This window comes from Cololabis saira, chromosome 20 (genome assembly GCF_033807715.1).
Source record: "Cololabis saira isolate AMF1-May2022 chromosome 20, fColSai1.1, whole genome shotgun sequence".
Classification (NCBI taxonomy): Eukaryota; Metazoa; Chordata; class Actinopteri; order Beloniformes; family Belonidae; genus Cololabis; species Cololabis saira.
In genome coordinates this window covers 29,423,181-29,443,141 of record NC_084606.1, presented here as the reverse complement: position 1 = coordinate 29,443,141, position 19,961 = coordinate 29,423,181, and the positions used below count along the sequence as shown (strand labels likewise).

The 19,961-nt window shown below is 41.1% G+C and overlaps 1 protein-coding gene across 4 annotated transcripts in view; it reads right to left on the bottom strand.

The window, feature by feature from the left end:
- Positions 1-14,260: 14,260 nt before the first annotated feature.
- The window catches only part of LOC133420031 (inactive ubiquitin carboxyl-terminal hydrolase 53), a 34,958-nt gene continuing 29,257 nt past the window's right edge, over positions 14,261-19,961 (bottom strand). For all 4 annotated transcript variants that reach the window (XM_061709582.1, XM_061709585.1, XM_061709584.1 and 1 more), the window contains exons 15-17: positions 16,553-16,619; positions 15,725-16,452; positions 14,261-15,563 (exon numbers count right to left, since the gene is read on the bottom strand). In XM_061709582.1, coding sequence (XP_061565566.1) covers positions 15,487-15,563; positions 15,725-16,452; positions 16,553-16,619 — 872 coding nt within the window. In that variant the 3' untranslated portion in view covers positions 14,261-15,486. The remainder of the gene's footprint in view (positions 15,564-15,724; positions 16,453-16,552; positions 16,620-19,961) is intronic.

Here is a 19,961-nt window from a genome sequence, read left to right as displayed (position 1 = left end):
TCTAAAATGAATTAATTTGATGACAGCAGTGAGGGTTGTGATCCCCCCTCCATCCTCCTCCCTCCTCCCCCTCCTCCCTCCTCCATGTATGCGCGTGTTTGTCTGTGTGCATGGTTTCGTCAAATGTCAAAGAATATTTACCTCTATGCACTGAAGAAGGGAAGCAGAACAGGAATAGCTGAGCTTTGTGGCCCCGGACGCCTCTGGAACCGCTCTGGCGGCTGAGATTTCAGAAGCGGTGTCAACAAATTTCAGAGAAATTCCCGCTCTTAATGATCACTACCGTAACTACCTGATCAATACTGCAATTAAGCCCACTTCTTTCACATTTAGTTCCACGGTTTAAGAATGTAATTACCTATAAAATCATTGATACAGAAAACGGATAAAATCTAGCGCTTATAATTTTTCCCTTTGCAGCTTTATCAAACATTATGCATTAACCCCCTCACTGCTTTTTAGTCCGAGTGTCTCTCCACTTTGAAAGGATCCGATGCAAGTTATCCCCCCGCTCCTCTTAAGAGTAGTCAGCTGAGAGCATTAATCATTAGGGCCATGCAAATTAAATGTACCATAAAGTGTGAAGGGGCTTAATGAAAATTAAGTTGTTTATGATGTACATGATAACAAGGGTGTTTTCTCTTTACTGGAAGTACTTGAGGATGAGCAATGAGATTCCAAGTGTTCGGAGAGGGACAACTCTGGCAGTCGACGCCCAAAACCACTCAAGCAAAAGTACAATCAATTACAACACTGTTACTGGGAAAGCTGGGCTATTTGCATTAAGTAATCTTGATGCAAGTTCAACTTCAAGTAAGAACTTTGAAGTAAAATTATGTTGTTTCTTGACAAAATTGAAAGAATGACACTGCAAAAACAGCGCATTTAGATATAACCATGATGATCTATAAATCTAGTCCAATCTGTCTTGTTTTAAGTAAAAAAATCTTTGTCTTTGAGGTAAGAAAAGCTTTGAGTAGAATTATTAAAACCAGCAAAATAAGCTACATTTTCTTGAAACAAGTTTCTTTTTCGTACGTAGAAATACGTTTTTACAGTGTAGTAAGCTTACTGATATTTTACACATAGTACTGCCACGCAAAGGTTTTTATTTTATTTTAAGAGCAATATTCTGTTTGCTGCTGCTGTTAGAGGAAATGAAACGTGAACTAAACACACTTTCAAAGCAGTTACTGTTTTTGCCTGCAGATCAAGTGAGTCTCTGAACCAAAGCTGGTCACACAAATGCACGGGACGCGGATGACGGAGACTGCAAGCGAACTGCTCCTGTGGTCTGTATAAACAAGTGTCAGCAATCAAGTTACGTTTTTTTCTTCTTGAAATAAACAAGTGACAAAAGTAGCAACACCATTTTAATGACAATAGGACAAACCATTCAAAGGCTGGACTGTCAGCACTTCACGCACATTTCTTCAGCATACGTTTGTTTTTCTGCAAAGATATAAAGAGAAAATGTTGCAGAGGCAGAGACCACACAGCTGTCAAACTGCTTGAGGGAGAAGGCAGAGCTAATCCACAGTTACAGTATCAACACTTTTAAGCCCGCAGACTTCAGAGGTATTTACAGCCCCCCTGCTGCTTCGACTCCGCATTGCCTTTTCGCGTGAAGATGGTTGTGTTTCCACCTGAATCTGTGAAAAGCTGCCTGCAAGTGGCAGCGCGGTAATGGTTTCCAGGGATACGGCATATGCAACGCTGCTCTATGTACTGGGATACAATGCGTCACGGCCCATTTCCTCCCCAAGGCACAAGCCGCTGAATCCTCTAGCCAGCAAGCTTCCACTGGAACCTGTGCGTACCAAATCCTCCTGGCCAGTACCGGGGTCGGTGCTGCCACTGGTAGCAGTGTGTCCGAGCAGTTCCTTCCTGGTTTATTCGATATTTATTCCTAATTTCATTTTAAACAATAGAGATGAATGCCTTGTAGTAGTAAACTCAAACAGCTGTGCACCTAAAAGAAAATAAGATCTTTTTTAGCATCCTAATAAAGCTGTGATTTCTATTGCAAAAGCAAGGAGTGATCATTTATAAAATAATTAAACTATTATTATAGTAATAACGACAAAGATTCACTACTACACAGCAAAAACTTGTTTCTAATAAAGTAAAAAAAACATTAGTCTTAATTTTAATCTATTGTTATTCTAAACTTTTTTGCTAGTTATAAATATTCTAGTCAAGAAAATTTGTATTATCCCATTAGCAGAGACGTTCTTGCTAAATATAAGACATTTTGACGATATTTAGGAATTTGAAGCTTATTTCAAGAGGGGCTGTTTTTTGCAGTGTAACCTTCAATGTATCGTGGTTCTGTGGAAGATCATAAATTTGAAAAAGAGCATAAAGGTGAGAATCAAACTGTGAGTGTGATTTCCTTGTTTTCTCATTATTTAGATTTGTTTTAAAAATCGTACACAGAGCTACTTTTCAAATGGTCCTATAAAACCAATTAAAAGCAGATAACTTTTATTAAATATTTGGATGACTCAAAAAGAACAAAAAAAGTAGAAACTGCATTTTATTTTATAGCTGTCATTGACATCTTTAAAATACTAATATATATGTACAGTATATAAATACAGCTGGGACAACCAGTCGAAGCAAATTTCCGTCCAAACATTAATGACACACTGACATTTTTCTTTTAATAACATAAAAGCTGACGTAACATTTTTTACAAATTTTTACAGTTTGTTAACTTTCAAGCTCAAGGATCAAGGTAAAAAATAATAAAAAAATAAATAAGAATGTTGAATAGTTTTTCAATTTGAAAAAATGATATGTCTGGGTCAAAGCAATAACATGCAATCAGCAAATTCTTTTTGAAAAGCAGCAAAATTATGGAAGGCACAAATCTTTTCTCGGCTTAAGAAAGGATAAGAATTTTTAAATCATGTGCACTCGAAAGCCACAGAAGAGTATTTCAAAGAAACTATTGTATAACTTATTAAGCAATGACAAGCTGCATTACTCTGTATCGCAAGAATTTTGAATGATACAAAAAAGAGTACAGTTTGTCATATTATGTGGAGTCTAAGATTCCTTCTTGCATGAAATTTTATTGTTTCAGGTGACGCAAGCTGATCGTATTTGTTTTAGGTTTAGAAAAGAACCACATGCCCGGAGCAGGCAACGAAAGCACACACAAGTAATGAGAGCAGCATGGATGTTGTCATGGAATACAATTTTGCCTTGTTTTTCCAACCTGCAGTCAAAAATGCATTGGAAAATACTGGAATCAAAGAGACAAGGAAAGCACAGACAAAAAACAAACTTTAAACCTATTCCACTTCCTTTTTATAGCATTGTTGAAATAAGTCATGAAATGACAGGCTTAGGCTTTACGTGTCTGATTGTTGACGTGTGTCCTACTGGTATCTCCTGCACCACAGAACTGCCTGGAAAAAATGAAAAATGTGTGTTCTTATGTCCCAGTGTGCAACTCCTCCCACAAAGTCTTGCAGTTTTGAACCGTGCAGTCATGGTTGTGATTTTGTTCCATGCAGGAAAGTGACAGAAGTTCATTAGTGTTTGAAACTGTCATCAAGGCTGGAAGTGGGGAAATATCTAAATACTTTAATGCCCCCTAGTGTTGAGCAACAGTATTACCAGTGGACACACCCCAATATTTAACCTTAGAACTTTTCATTGAGTAGGTTTTTTGTTGTTTTTTTTAAATCATTTTATTATTATGATGATGGATGTGTTAGACGTTGGCATTTATAGCTTCAAACACCATGTCACCATGGAATGATGCAAAAGAATCTTCCAAAGCAATCAGATTTTCTTTGCTTCCTTTGCTTTGCTCAGGCCGACATAACAGAGCATTGGGCCTGAAATCTTGATCTGTATTATTGTCGGGATGACAAAGACAGAAGCCTGTGAACCGTACACATGTATGCATTTTCCAACATGCGTGTGCACTAGCGATAAATACAGACAAGACAGATAAAATAGGGGGAGATTAAAAAAAAAAAAAATAAGTAGAGAGAAAACTGTGTGAACCAGAAACACAAACAGGGGATTACAGTAGTAATTTGGGGTTTCAAGTTCAAACAGTAGATAAAAGTAAATAAATGACTGGTGATTTTCTCTCTCTGCTGCAGCTATAATCCCTATTTTGTACAGATGGTGAAAACATTTTCTTTTGCAGTAAGAAATGTAGCCAGCACTAAAAAAATACATTTTTAAATAAAAAAATCATGAACTTGCAACTTGAAATTGAAAATCCATTACTTCTAAAAATACTGGTTCCCTCCACAGGAGTGGTCCAGAGCAAGGAAGTCTTTTCAAATAATGCAGAACAACAACTGTATTTATATAAGCCCTAACCCTGGAGGATGAGCACCAGCGAAAAGAGCAGGTGGTTCTCTCAGAGAAAGTGCAGCTGCATCCATCCGTCCATCTTCTATCGCTTATTTGGGGTCAGGTTGTGGGGCCAGAAGTCTAAGCAGGAAAGCCCAGACTTCCCTCTCTTCTGCCCCTTCGTCCAGCTCATCCCAAGGGATCCCAAGGTGTTTGCGGGTCAATGAGGGACATCGTCCCTCCAGCATGTCCTGGGTCCTCCCCGGGGTCGTCTCCCAGTGGACATGCCTGGGAAACCTTAAGCCTGGGATATACTTGAAGTTCAGAACGCGTACCCATCATGGCCGCCACGCGTATCCTGCGTTCATTCTACGCGTCGAGGTGCACGTTCTCAAAAAAAAACCTCTGAAAGCGTACGTGACCTGCAGTTCTGGCTCTGGCCGCGAGTCAGCTGGTTCCGGTCTAATACCAGCTGGTCCTGGTCTGATACCAGCTGGTCCTGGTCTGATACCAGCTGGTCTGGTCTGATACCAGCTGGTCTGGTCTGATACCAGCTGGTCCTGGTCAGATACCAGCTGGTCCCGGTCTGATACCAGCTGGTTCCGGTCTGATACCAGCTGGTCCAGGTCTGATACCAGCTGGTCTGGTCAGATACCAGCTGGTCCAGGTCTGATACCAGCTGGTCTGGTCTGATACCAGCTGGTCTGGTCTGATACCAGCTGGTCTGGTCTGATACCAGCTGGTCCCGGTCAGATACCAGCTGGTCCAGGTCTGATACCAGCTGGTCCTGGTCTGATACCAGCTGGTCTGGTCTGATACCAGCTGGTCTGGTCTGATACCAGCTGGTCCCGGTCAGATACCAGCTGGTCCAGGTCTGATACCAGCTGGTCCTGGTCTGATACCAGCTGGTCTGGTCTGATACCAGCTGGTCTGGTCTGATACCAGCTGGTCTGGTCTGATACCAGCTGGTCCTGGTCTGATACCAGCTGGTCCCGGTCTGATACCAGCTGGTCTGGTCTGATACCAGCTGGTCTGGTCTGATACCAGCTGGTCTGGTCTGATACCAGCTGGTCCCGGTCTGATACCAGCTGGTCCAGGTCTGATACCAGCTGGTTCCGGTCTGATACCAGCTGGTCCAGGTCTGATACCAGCTGGCCACAAGTGACGACGCAGAGGGCGCTGGCGCCGTTTCCTTTGCAGAGATCGCAACCAACGCAATGTTATAAACACCATCCAATGTTGTCATGTAAACTTGTTTGTTGTTCTAATCTGCTACTGCTACTACTGCTGCTGCTAAATATTTAATCACTTTTCCAACTGTTGCTCTGCTTACTGCCCCCTATCGGTCACCGCCGGTACAACGCGCTCTCCTCACGTACTACTCGAGCGACGTTGCGGTTGGTGGTGCAGGCGAACGGACGTGAACGGACGTGAATGCAAGCACCAACAGCAAGTATATCCCAGCCTTTACCAGCGAGGCGTCCTAACCGGATGCTCAAACCACCTCATCTGGCTTCTCTTGATGTGGAGGAGCGGCGGCTGTACTCACCCTCCCGGATGACTGAGCTTCTCACCATAACTCTAAGGGAAAGCCCAGGCACCCTGTGGATGAAACTCATGTCGGCCATTTGTGTCTACGATCTCGCTCTGTTGGATGCCACCCACAGCTCGTGACCACAGGTGAGGACAGGAATGTAGATCGACTAGTAAATCGAGAGATACGCCTTTCGCCTCACCTCCTTCTTCTCCACGACAGACCAATTCAGCACCTGCAGCCGCACCAATCCACGTGAAAATCTCCTGCTCCATCCTCCCTTCCATACCCCCTCTAGAGCCAGGCCTGGAAGTGGGGCTTGCCGGTCAGCGCCTGGTGGGCAGGTTTCCACCAATAGGGCCAAGGTCCCCCTTTCCCAAGGACTCACCACCCGTGGGAAGGGACAGGGGCCATAGGGTCAGGTGGAATATGAGCTGGGTGGTGGAAAAAAGGCAGGGATCCTGATAGTCTGATCTTCGGCTACAGCTGGGTCGAGCTGGGTCAGTGTGGTTCTATAAACAATCAACACGTGATTCAATCATGTTTTCTGGCCTGATCTCAGGAAAACATGCAGAAACTCTATATATTAGTCATCATTTATAGGGTTCAGCTAACGGTGGATTGCAGCTTGAAGCATGTTGAAGCTGCATAGATGCAGACCAGCCAAAGCACTCATGGTGACCCCCATCTACTGTGAAAAGCAACCACAAGGTGCGTGCAATTATAGACCATGAAGGTATGGAAGAAAGCCTCAGTATGAGCAGCTGGAGATGTGAATGTCAGTTTAAAAAAGGAGCACCACTGGGTATTGTTTCAGTTCCACTCACATTTATTCTCAACATCTTTTCAGTTTAACTCTGAGCCTTGTCACCTGGTATCACCGAATATTGTCATAAGAAATTAATTTCATTCCTTTCTTAAAATGCTTAACAAACAAACAAAAGCTTTCATTTTTGTACATACATGGTGTACTGTTTTATATTCTTCTTTTTTTGCATCCCCTTCAACCCCGCTGGACCCAGTACCGGGTCTAGCAGCTGTATGCACCAGTTCATGTGTTGAAACAGTTACTCAAACTGTCAGAGTATTTTCTTTCAAATGTTTAAACAAGACGTCTTGAAGCCAATATGTCAAAGCTCTAAGTACGTTTTGTCAACAAAGTACTTGATTTATAACAACTTAAAAATACATATTCAACAATGAATGCGCCCCCAACAAGAGCAACACCCGCAACAAAACGCAACAGAACGCAAAGTCCATTTTCTCCACCCAACGTAGTGGGCATCATATGAAACTAGAAAAGCTACTCTTCCAGATGATTCTGAACATAATCTTTTCTGGTCCGACCACTTCATGCCAATCTCAAAACAAACAGAAAGCCAAAATTCACATTTCACAGCCAGCACATCAGATTGTGTTCATCACACACTACGCCAGTAAATCCCAAAGATATTCCCACCAAAAGCAGTATATTTTATTTCCTTACCGTTTCGTTGTCATTTCCAGTCTATCCACACCATTCTTTGACCAAATTCACGACTTAATCCTTCATATAGTGAACCTGTATGTTCACTAAAACAAAGAACAGAATGGATGTCAAACATAGATGTGTTTTAGTTTATGGGGTTAATCTGTGGAATGTTTTGGAAATGGAAATTAAAGAGTGCAGTAAATAATAAATATTTAGAAAAATATTGAAGAACAAGATACTAAGTATGATCATATTGTATGAGTGTTTATGTAAGTGTCAGAACTTAAATAGATAATAGGTCTATGCAGTATATTGAATGTTTTCAATATACAAAAAGTATATGAAATGTTTTTCTTTTAATTAATTTACTGCCCTTTATTGGTATATGTAGGAGCTGACAGAAATTGATTATAAAAAGGTAGGTGTAATAAGTTGAGCTTCAGCCTAAACCTTTTCGTTTTTTTTTTTTTTTATTTGTTCTAATGCAATATTAGCATTACAGTTTTTAACAATTGTTTAAACACATTTATTGGAACATCAGACACAATGTGCACAAACTGAAACTCATGTTTCAGGTGGCTGAACCAGCGGGGTTCAACCTTGTAAAAAGAAGGCGCTGAGGGAGGAATATCATCGGCCAGCGTGCCGTCACAGAGGTCCCTGGCCAACGTTGAGGGAACATAACAATGTGTACTACGATCAATCACCACGGCTTCCTCCATCACCATGCCACCCATGGCCCCTACAACACTGCACTTCTTCTAGCATTCCTGGACCAGCTCTACAATATCATTGTCCAGCCAGACCAGATGGAGGACACAGAGGTGGTCAGGTTCGTTGTTATCTGGGACAATGTCAGTTTCCACCAGGCTGCTCTGGTCCGTGAGTGGTTCAGGGTCCATCCAGAAGTTGATGTCCTATATCTCCCTCCATATTCTCCCTTCTCAATTGAGGAGTTTTTCGCTGCCTGGAGATGGAAGGTATACGAGAGAAATCCTCAGACACGGATCCCACTGCTGCAGGCCATGGAGGATGCATGTGGCGATGTCACTGCTGAGGCCTGTCAAGGCTTCATGCGGCGTTGTAGGAGATTGTTCCCCCGCTGCTTGGCCAGGGAGAACATCGACGTGGACGAGGTCCTGTGGCCAGCCAGGGATGAAAGGCAGGATGCAGCCTAATACTTTTGTTCTGTTTCTATTTTCTGTCAAGTTTTTATCCACAGCTTGCTGTGATGTCCAGTGGACTGCACATTTTGAGTCCAAATACTGTACTGTAAAAATATTATTTGTTGTTACAGTAAAGAATTGTGTGTTTTCTATTTGAGTAGCCTATACATAAGAATACTATATGGTGATAAATTACATCCAACAGCTGAAGGTGAAACACTGAACATACAAATGCATGATTCTACTGAGGCATTCATTCATTCATTCATATAGTGTTTTCCATTCATACTATAGTGTCTTCCATTCTGCACATCAGTGTTCAGTGGGTGCTTAGAAACGTCTACTCAAATGATGTATGTGTTTGACATTTGAGAAGGAAATACCATTTAGTGAAGAGTTAACACTGTTTTGAAGGTAGAGTGTGCTTTTGCAAGAGAAGTGTAGGATTTTGCATTTTGTGTGTGAGTTTTTTAATTTTTGTTTAGAGTTTTGAGAAAGTGAGGTAGTATATCAGGAAATGTGTTTAAACAATTGTGAAAAACTGTAATACTTTTGTTCTGTTTCTATTTTCTGTCAAGTTTTCATCCACAGCTTGCTGTGATGTCCAGTGGACTGCACATTTTGAGTCCAAATACTTTAAAATAGTATTTGTTGTTACAGTAAAGAATTGTGTGTTGTTTTCTATTTGAGTAGCCTATACATAAGAATACTATATGGTGATATATCACATCCAACAGCTGAAGGTGTAACACTGAACATACAAATGCATGATTCTACTGAGACATTAGTGTCTTCCATTCTGCACATCAGTGTTCAGTGGGTGCTTAGAAATGTCTACTCAAATGATGTATGTGTTTGGCATTTGAGAAGGAAATACCATTTAGTGAAGAGTTAACACTGTTTTGAGGGTAGAGTGTGCTTTTGCAAGTATAGGATTTTGCATTTTGTGTGTGAGTTTTGTAATTTGTGTTTAGAGTTTTGAGAAAGTGAGGTCTATCAGGAAATGTGTTATTTGTTGTTTTCTTTTTTTCATTTCTCTTGTATTTGAATTCTTAATTTGGAAATGACCGAAATAAACAAACAAACAAACCGCTTCATGCGCCGTCATCTCACATCCTGCCGGTCGCGGCCATTTTGTTGCCCTCAAAGTATTTTATAGCCAAATTCCCTTCAAAGATGTCAAAAACACATTTGGCACATTTTGGCACAGTATAGGTATCCAAGTGCCCAACTAAAGTCCGCCTGGTACTATCAACACTAAAACCTTTATAAAATCTATGTGCTTTAAGCTATTCTCATGTAACTTGGTACAGTTGTAGTCAAGGAGTTGCTGAATCCAGGCAGTGGTGTTTTTATAATTATATGCATTGCTATCATGGTGTTTTCCACTGTGCAAACTAAAAAAAAAAAAGACGAGAAGATTTTTTTTTTCTTTGGTTTATCAAAATTTGCCCAGGCATGTGAACATTCACAAATGTTCTGACACTGGAAATGTATGCTGTAAGGTCTTAGCTATCCATTGAGACCAAGATTATGCATACTGTCCTTAGAATTGTGGAGATATTGTTGATTTAATTTGAATAGGCCTGTTCAGGAAAAATTCACCTCCAAAATAGGAGTGAACAGGTTAAGTATAAATATTTAGTGAGAAAAGAAGAATTACCATGGGATTTTTTACAAATTACAAGGAATCATAGGTGCAATCTCCAAAATCACAGGCACTCATCAAGAACTGTGGACACCACAAGTCTGGTTCATCCTCGGGTGCAATTTCCAGATTTAAAACGGTAAAACATAAATGTAAACACTATAGGAGCTAAAAGCCATCATACTGAGGGTTTGGACGGTGCGTCAGGACTCCATCCTGATGGTGTAAGTGTGGGGGTGCCGAGCATCACGTCGTGGGGCTTCTTTGCTGCAGGAGGGACACGTGCAACTGGACATCATAAGGAAAGGAAATTGTGAAGCAGCATCTCAAGACATCAGCAGAAAGCTTCCAGCTTAGACACATATGGCTGTTCCAAATGGACAGTGACCTCAATCGTGGCTCAAGGACAACAAAATTACAGCTGTTCTCAATATTATCATTTACGAGAGGTATTCAGGACCTGATTTCTGTTTCCTTAGATCACCTGAAAATGTGAGGAAGCGAACAGGCGTCCTCTGAGCATACTCCTGCTCACAGACCTCAAACATGATGTGACAGTAAGAAGAACAAGATGACCACGAACTGAGCGGCACAGACGAAGCTGTCGCTTTCAGAGGAAGCCGAGCGCTTGCTCTCCCACATGTCAATCAACACGATTAGGAAGGAGACACTGACGCCTGAGACTGAACTGAGACATGGAAAAGACAGGAACTGCAGTTTTTTTTTTCTCCAAGAGTCTGTATATCATAAAGGCAGCACATGTTTAACATTTAACTTAAACTGACTAATGAATTATTTAAAAAAATATATATTTTCAGAAACTATTTACATGTTAAATTACGTGCATCATTTTCTTTTCTTTACATATATGAGCATCTTACTGATGTGTCCAACCCCCTGGACATCATACAATCATTTTCCACATTCATAATGACTGTTTCCCAACAAGTGTATTTATTCTTCTGAGAAAATTGGAAATAATATTTAAAAAAAAAACAAAAAAACAAGATCAATCGTTCATCATGTATTTCAATATTCAGCTGCAAAAAATCTCTTTGAAATGCTAATTTTGTTCAATAAGGTGCATTGAGTGGAATTAGGACTCCCTGATGTCTGCTGAAGTGGCGGCTGTGCAGCTAATCCATCCAAACACACACATGCACCAGGAAATGGCTTTTGCCCAGCTGTGGGCGCTCATGCAGATGTGAATGGGCGGTTTTGTACATGTTGGGGCGCGAAGGCATCGAGTCTGTGGCTCAAATCATTAGAAAAGCTCATTTCATGTTTTTCCTTTCTTTCTCCTCCGAAGTTGCACAATAATACGACGGAAAACGTGTTCAGCCTTTCACACAATCAGCCATGTCACACTCCAGGCTGCATAAAGTAGATATCAATAACAATCAGCTAATTGTATGGGTGTGATTTAACTTCTGATTTAGAATTTTCTTAAAAAAAGGTTTTCTTTCTGATTATGGATCCATTTCATTTTAAGCAGCTTCATTCAGAACTGTGCCAAGAATAAGATTACAACAGTTATACTTACCAATTTCTTTCTTTTGGTTCTAACTTAGTTGAATTATTACATTCAAGTTTTCATTCTTTTCTTTTTTCAAAAATGAATGGCTGTGGCCAAACACAGCTCCCATATACATGCAAATATGGAAAAAGTAGACACGATTCACTTTAAAATGAAAATAAAAAGAACATTTAATATCTTGGAAAGATTTGAGTAATATGCAAAAAATGTATTTAATTTATTAATTCATTTTGTGGATGACTTTTTAAAATAAGAGATGAAAAACTGCCTTGCTGCATTTGATAAACACTGTGTGTGTCAATACAACCACGTCTGACAGTTTAGAAATGCACAAGGAGAAACAATCCATCGTTACTCTGAAGAAAGTCAGGTGTTCAGGGACTTGGGGACTTTGTTGTGGGTTTGGGAGATGGGTTATGGAGGTTTTATTGTTGATAGCGAGGAGGAATTCTCCAGGGGGAACCTGTCTCCTGTCTAATGACCACCGGAGACCCTGAAATACCAAGATGTAGAAGATACGTATGGATATGCAGGAGAAATAGATCTTACAAGAGGAAATATCTGTATGTTAGGAAGGAAGATCTTTGATTCAATGATAACCTTAACACATTTGTGTGTACAATATGCATTTCTTATCAATTATTTGCCAGACAAATAAGAAAAGCAAACCTCCATCTAGATTCTTAATGATCTAATATGCCAACTGCAACACCTGGCTAATTGTTCACTTTCTAAATTTCTGTTGTTTGATTAGTTTCACTTTTTAGGTGTATCAAAGAAGCTTATTCAAAAGAATCATAGTTACTTCGATGCAGCTGATGGACTTCGTCTACAAAAAAAAGAGCCAAGTTTGTTTGTGCGTTTAAATTTCTCCTTTAAATTACCAGAAAATGTATTCACAGAGAAAGAAACTCAAGAACAAAAAAATAAATCTGATAAAGAGAGGGAAGAAAGAGGAGAGGGATGCAGGGGAAATTTTAGCAAGAAAGAAGAAACCGAGAGGTTGACAGAGCGAGACATCAGGATGAGAACCAAGAGACTGAGTGCAGAAACAGAAAGTGGGGGGGGGAAAAATGCAAAGGGAGGAGAAATGAGAAAACACAAGTGTGACTCTGACAGTGGAGCACTGAGCTCAGCTGATGGCCGCTAATGAAGCACGGCAGCTGCAGAGGAGGAGCCCACGCTGACAGCCGGAGTCCCACTCTGATGGATGCTGGAGCGGACACACAAAACACACACCACAGACAAGAGGAAGGCATCACTAAACTGATAGACACTGCAGACCATGTGAGGAGGTGAATGGCGGGACATTGTCAAGATGTCCGAGCACACTGGACAGCATTCTCTGTCCATCCGTCATCCGCGAAAATCCTTTTCTGTTCCAGGGTCAGCACCTCAGAAACTCAAACGGCTCATGTGACGCAGAGGAGTGACCATGAGTTATTTGGTTTCCATTTGTTTGCCAAGATATCTCCAGCATCGTTGAGGTTGAAATTAAAATCCTGAAATAGCTCCTTGACAAAACAAAGCCGAAGATGAAAGAAGTTGCACTTGACGTTTATCTGCTGCTTCCACCCTCTGGAGAAAACCTCCACATCTTCTTAGTTGTACACGTTAAAAGTAATTCATCCTTTTCTTCTTACAGCTGTCTGCTACTATAGATCAGCTGCTTCTGCTGTGTCGACTGAAATGCATCCCACTGGTTCCTTCTTGAATTATTTCACTCAAAAAAAAAAAACATCATCACATTCCATTAACTCTTGTACTAAGATGACTTATGAAGAATGGGAAAAGCATTTGACTGATCTGAACTCATCAGAAATGCCTCATGGGACCAATTTACTGCACATTTAACGTTGGACTACCGAAACTGCATTTGCTTTTTGGACAGTATAATCAGGGTTGTGGCTAGCAGTCCAAGTGTGTGCAGGTTCTGCATATCCTCTGTATGCATCTCAGTTTGGATGAACTTTCACGGAGGTACAGGAAATAAATAGCATGTATTAAACATTTTTCAGCCCATTTCATAAAGAGACAATATTGAACGTGTTTATGTTTAAACCTGATATTTCTGTTTTATGGAGTTAAAAATGCAAGCTTGTTGAAGCAAACATACCTCGTGTACCTGTCCTCTGACATAAATCCCTGTTGCATAATTTACATGAAATCCAGAGGAAAAAAAAAGGAAAAAAAAAAAGACTAATTGCACCCAACATTAAGCCAACCTGAGCCAAGCAATTCCTGACTGCATTTCATTTGCTAGTACAAGACATAAAACTTTCACAATTCGTTTGAACATCAAGAACAGCTCATGAGATGCACCAAGAACGCCTGCCAGCAGGTGGCAGCACGTCTCCACTTTAGCCAGCAGTTATTTCCTCCACACAAAACACTGACAGGATGATTGGACATGTAAGTGGATTTTTCATGGGATTTTTACGGAGATGGTCGATTGATTGATCTTATTTCTTTTCCCCGATACAGAATCAAGATCTGCACTGCCATATTTTAAGCTTTGTGTTGATAAGTGCAATCTAGCAGTAAACTGTATATACACAGTATAAATACTGGGGAACAGTTGATTAAATATCTTTTTATTTAGCATTTGTTAACAAAAATAAAATTAAAATGTTACAAAAATTCTTTAAAATCAAGGAACTGTACAAATCATGGCTCTAATTTCATCTTGCCTGGACATAGAAAAATACAAAAGGCACTGTGCATTAGTCAGCTTCATGTACATGAAAACGTCTGAGCTAAAACCAAACGAGTGACAACAGTTTTATCAATAAACCCCGACTCAAAAGAAGCAAGCCCAGTCTGTAAATGGCGTTGTTAGACTGACATTTATACGTTCCGCAGGAGCCAACTTGCAGCTAACAGGAAACTGAGAACTGTTTCTGCAGGGAGTGTTAGGAGGATAAACTAGAAGAACAGTGCATAGACATAATAACAGTAAATGACAGGTGAGCAAGTAATAAGTAGGATTTACTTAACACTTTTCTACCAAATAAGCACTTTAACATATTTACCCATCACTTTCTGACTCTTAGACATCATCTCTGGTAGTTCAAAGTTGTTCTTACACATCAAGCCTGCCCTGCTGAAGGTTTGATGCAGAAACATTCTGCTTCTGCCACTTATTCGCGGATGTCATCAAACTTCATGAGAAAAACGGGAATCTCTGCTGGCGTTCCCTCCTGAACCACCATCCAGAGGAGACAAGATACACAAGCAGTGTCTGAATATTCTTGCATATCCTTGGAAATCATGTTGACGTGACAAGAGTGCGCCCAAGATGCCACATACGGTTCGGAAAAATCAAAAAACCACGTTCCGAATGTAACCGGATCGTCTCGTTCTGTTTAAACCCCACTGCACGACGGGTACGTCATGTCAAACACAAACAGAATTGGGGCAGGCATCTAATAACACTGGAAGAAAAAGAAGTTACACGGCGTTTTTTGAAAAGTGAGAGGAAAATAAAACTGTAAGGAAGTTTTTGTCCCCGCTTTGAGGGGAAAAACTCCATCTCTGCTGGGATAAAGTGGCTGTATGGGACACATTCTTCACTGGAGTGCACCTCTAAGCTCATCAATCTTTTTGTACCCTTCATTATCTGTGCAAAAATCACAAGTCACAAAAAAACACACACACACCCCTTACAATAATTTCATAATCTCTGTAGCATTCAGTTTCATACCCAACTTTATCTTTGAAGAAGCATGTGAAAGAAAACACATCCACCTAATAGTCAAACTGTGTAGCAGTCGTTCCTTTTTGGCGTCCAGCATTCAAAGTCGATCATAGAAAACCATGCTCATCAAGTCCTTTCGGAGTTACAGGATTCCACTTTGCAGTCGTCTTTGTCGTCGAATAACCTGGAAAACAAAGCGTATTCATTAAAACTAACATTAAGTTCAATTATTGGTTAAATTAACACTTTTTTTGTTTGTAATATCACTATATTAACATTATTTCTTGGCCAATGGCCAGCAAATGGTCATTTTCAGAACTTAGGACTATTGGTGGACCTGCATACCTGACTCTGCTCTGCTTCTGGGCGGTTCTAGCAGTTGAGGAGTCAAAGTGAGTCCCCTCCCTTCCACATCGCTCTCCCCAGATGAAGTGTGGTCCTCGGCTTTCATATACAAGGCAGGCCTCTTATGGTATTTGGCCCGATAAGTGTCCGTCATGCAGCTATCCACAGAAAAGAAAGTGGTAGGGAGAGCCACGTCTGGAGAGGGGGAGTCGGTACCGTCGCTGAGCCGGGGCTTGGGACTGGGTAACCGGTCATCGCTCTCGCTCGCTGAAAGATCGTTCCGGTCCTGGTCCGAGGAGCCAGACTTGGAGCTGGTGTCGGATGAAAGTCTGTGCTCGACAGGTGTCTCGATCCACCGTCTGAGGGCGGTGTGCGAGAAGGGGGACAGGTTATTTTTGGGCTCGTAGCGGGGGCCGGACCACGCCGGCACCTCTGAGGGAAGGGCGTGCAGGCCAGATGGGTCGGTGTGAACGCTGAACACAGCTTTGGGAGGTCCCGGTGGTGCAGAGCTGTGCAGGAACGGGTCCGAGCCCGCAGTACCGGTGTCTTCTTGTTCAGAGAAGGGTCCAGCAAGGTCGTCTGAGCTGTTCCACTCGGAGCTGCTCGTCTTTGCCAAGTACGGAAGCACAGGGCTCACAGAGCTGTTATCCACATTTTCTTCTTGTTCGCTGTCCAGGGCATTGTTCTTTTCCAGGCTCCCAGGAGTGTATCTGAAGGCTCCTTTTCTCCTAAAGTGCAAAAAAACATTTGTATCCAACTCAAACTTGCAACATCCAATGTGAGAAATGTTACTGGTGCTGTAGTATTTCTAAGAACTGTTTTCTCTACCTTTGTATGGCTCGACCTGACAGGACGTTGAAGTCCTGTGGATCCGGAGATTTTCGTCTTTGTTCACCTGAGCAGATAAAAAGGGGTTACTCATATATGACAAAGACGCCACATTCGGAAACATCCGGGTTTAGATCTAGATCTGCTGCAAGCAATATCTGTGATGTTGTATTTGAACTTGGCTACAGCATTTTTCCCCTGTCTGACCAGTAAAGTCATGTTATCTAACAGGGGTCATGGTGAGGCCCTCTGTCTGGTGCTGGGAGAGGAAGTATCGAGGCAGCAGCTCGTCTGGCAGAGCGCCCTCCGGCCCCCTGTGTACCACTCTGACTGTCTGCGCCGGCCAAATTACATGGCCTCTCAGAGGGAATGTGGATTCATGTCCAGCCTCCATGAGCCCCGCTCTAACAGTCCTAATCAAACAATACAGACCTCGAATGAACTGGGTTTTTTAACTAATTAAGACAGAATAAGGAGGGGGACAACAAAAAAAAACAATCATTTGTGTCTTAATTAGATGTAAACAAATGATGCTGCTAAAACTTGGCGTGGGTGGATGATTTTACCAACAAGTTTTGAAACTTGTCCCCATGTGAGGGTCAAGGTGGAGCTCGGCCAAGTTAGCCCAGTGGGTGTGATTTAAAAGGACTCAAAAACAGACAGCAGCTGACAAAGAGGACAAGCAGGAGTGAGTGGCTGAGTACCATCTGTGATGTGTCAGCATACCCTTTTCCCCCCCCTGCACTCTCTCTCTAAGCATTAGTGGCCAAATCCTTTGTGCTGGCATGCAATTACGCCTGGGTCAGACTCCAGACTTTAGATCCCCACCACAACACTATTGCATTTTTAAGCCATTAAGACCATGTGGGCATTCAGTGTTTAAACACATCACTCCAGTACTCAACTCATTGGTTTTCAGTGCTACCACATAGAATTGCTTTCAAAATCCATCAACTTGTCCATGAAACACTTAATGATTTGTCCTCACAGGACATCTCTGACTCGCTGCACGTCTAAAACCCAGTGAGGTCCCTTGGGTCATCAGCCTTTCAGATACTCCACACTTATGCATCATAACTTGACACCAAACTTGACACTTATTTGCTCCTAAAACTACTTATAAAGTTTGCATATGACCATACTGTATGTGTACGTGTGGACATTTGTTTTTAATCAATGAACTTGTATGTTTTTAATTATGCAACATCCATCTACAGTATGTTATGCAAGTTTTGCTTGCATGCAATCAAATATGCTTAAATAAAATGTTAATTGTGGCTGGCTGTTTTTGAGAGTCGTGTTTATCCAAAGAGGGCTGTAGTTTAGTGTGATTTCTCCAGAGGGAACTCTCATATCTTTTTGATCTCTTGCACTATAGATAAAGAATTTTAGGGAGGAAAAAAAGGAAACTGCAAAGAAAAAGACGAAGCAACTGTAACGTTACTTTCATTACTCTCTGGTGCCGTTTTAAAAAAACCTGACCAAATTGTTATCAAAGCATTCTTGGGGTCTGCTCTCGCCTGATCTGCTGCACCTGGTGGGGAAACCCTCCGTGGGTTGTGATTATGTGGATTAAGCTATGATTCTGCAGTAATCATCTCAACCGCAATAAGTAATGCACCAGAAAATTACCCCGGCATTTGCTCAAATTACATCAAAATGTCATGGTTGGAGTTGATTAAGATGGAAGAAATGAGCTGCTCTGACTGGCCTGATCTAAGCAGTAGTGAGCTCATGAATCGTCTGTGATTTTCCCAGACTTCCACTTTAAAATGAAAAGAATGTAATATAAAAACCAATTTCTATGAAGTTATGGTGAAATCTGCTGGAGCCACTGAAGCTGAAATTTGAAACAGGTGTTTGCTTCCCTCCTACTTGTACCGGATATGAGAACTGCCAAATGTCTAATAAAGCTGCTCTTATTCACATACTTTTCTGTTTCCATCAGGTTGCAAAACAAGTCTGAAATGGTCCATTACGAACACATAGAACCACATGATTACTGGACATGAACAATCATCCAAATCAATCATAGATCACTGCTGGTCAGTGGTTTTGTCAATGTTTACGTGCGAGTAGAGAGTCTGATGTGACAGAATGTCTCCAAAGTTCTCTCATCACAGTCCTCAACAACGACAACACTGCACGCAGCTCGAAGGTGCCAATGCCTTTCATAAAGCAGAGGAAGAGAGAAATGTTCCTGCAGCAAGGGGAAGACATATCTTGCTTTTGCAGGGCAGTAAATTGCCAATTTAGCACAACTGTATTCATCAGTTGTCAATAAGGCCAACCATACCACACAGTAGATTACAACGTTTAAAAGGATCATTAAAACCATCATAAAAATGAATATCTGAGGTAAAAATTCCAGTTCCCATCTGCCCCTTCCACATGGATGTGCTTTCATAAATCACGCTGGAATCTGCTCACGCCTCTGTGAACACGCTGCTTCCACCAGTCTCTCACCACTGAACTCCAGCCAAATCGATTCTCGACACATTTACTGCAGCTTGTCAATACAATTTGCAGTTGGCAGGGTATAAATATCCCTTATGGAACTTAAAATAGGCGGAAGAGAATAGCCCAGACCCCACCAGAATCTATGTTTATCAGTTAACAATTTTGCATTCAAACAAAAGTTGTGTAATTAACCTAAAAACCCATCAAAATATACAATACTGTGTTGTAGGAACTTTTACAACACAAGTCTCAAAGTTCAATAAATTAAAGTGGAAGCTGTTGGATAATTGTGCCATCTGAAGACTCCTAGAGTTTAATGAGTATCGATGTAGTGTGTGTACACAGATTGGTGCAATCAGATTAATCCCAAACAATCCTATCAATAAATTAACATTTAAGCGAGAGTGCAGCTGCAGAAAAAGCAATCTCTGCAACAAAAGTGTGTATGTCTTTGTCCATGATCACGGGTCACTAAACCCTTAGTTTTTCAAACTCACCACCCTTGGTAGTTACCAAATCTAACTATGAATAAAAATAAAACTTCTTAGCAACATAAAAAGATTGCTACCACATGGCTTTCCAATTGACTTGTGTTTAAACAGCAGCTTCTGACAGGTAAAGTCGTGGTATTTCTACCTCGCAGGGCACAGCTGGGTGGCCCTCACAAGCGCGCTCATGCAGGCGCGACTTCAGAATTAACTGTACTCCTGTTGAGAAAATTAATGAGGCAGGTTTTTTCTAGTTCTTAGTTAATTTAATACATTTTCCCTGCTTTTGCCCCGTGGATATATTGCGGATCAGCATCCAAACACAGTTGTGCCCAAACTGACAAACTTTACAAGGTTTTTTTTTGTTTGTTTGTGCGTGATGAATATATATATATATATATATATATATATATATATATATATATATATATATATATATATATATATATATATATACACAC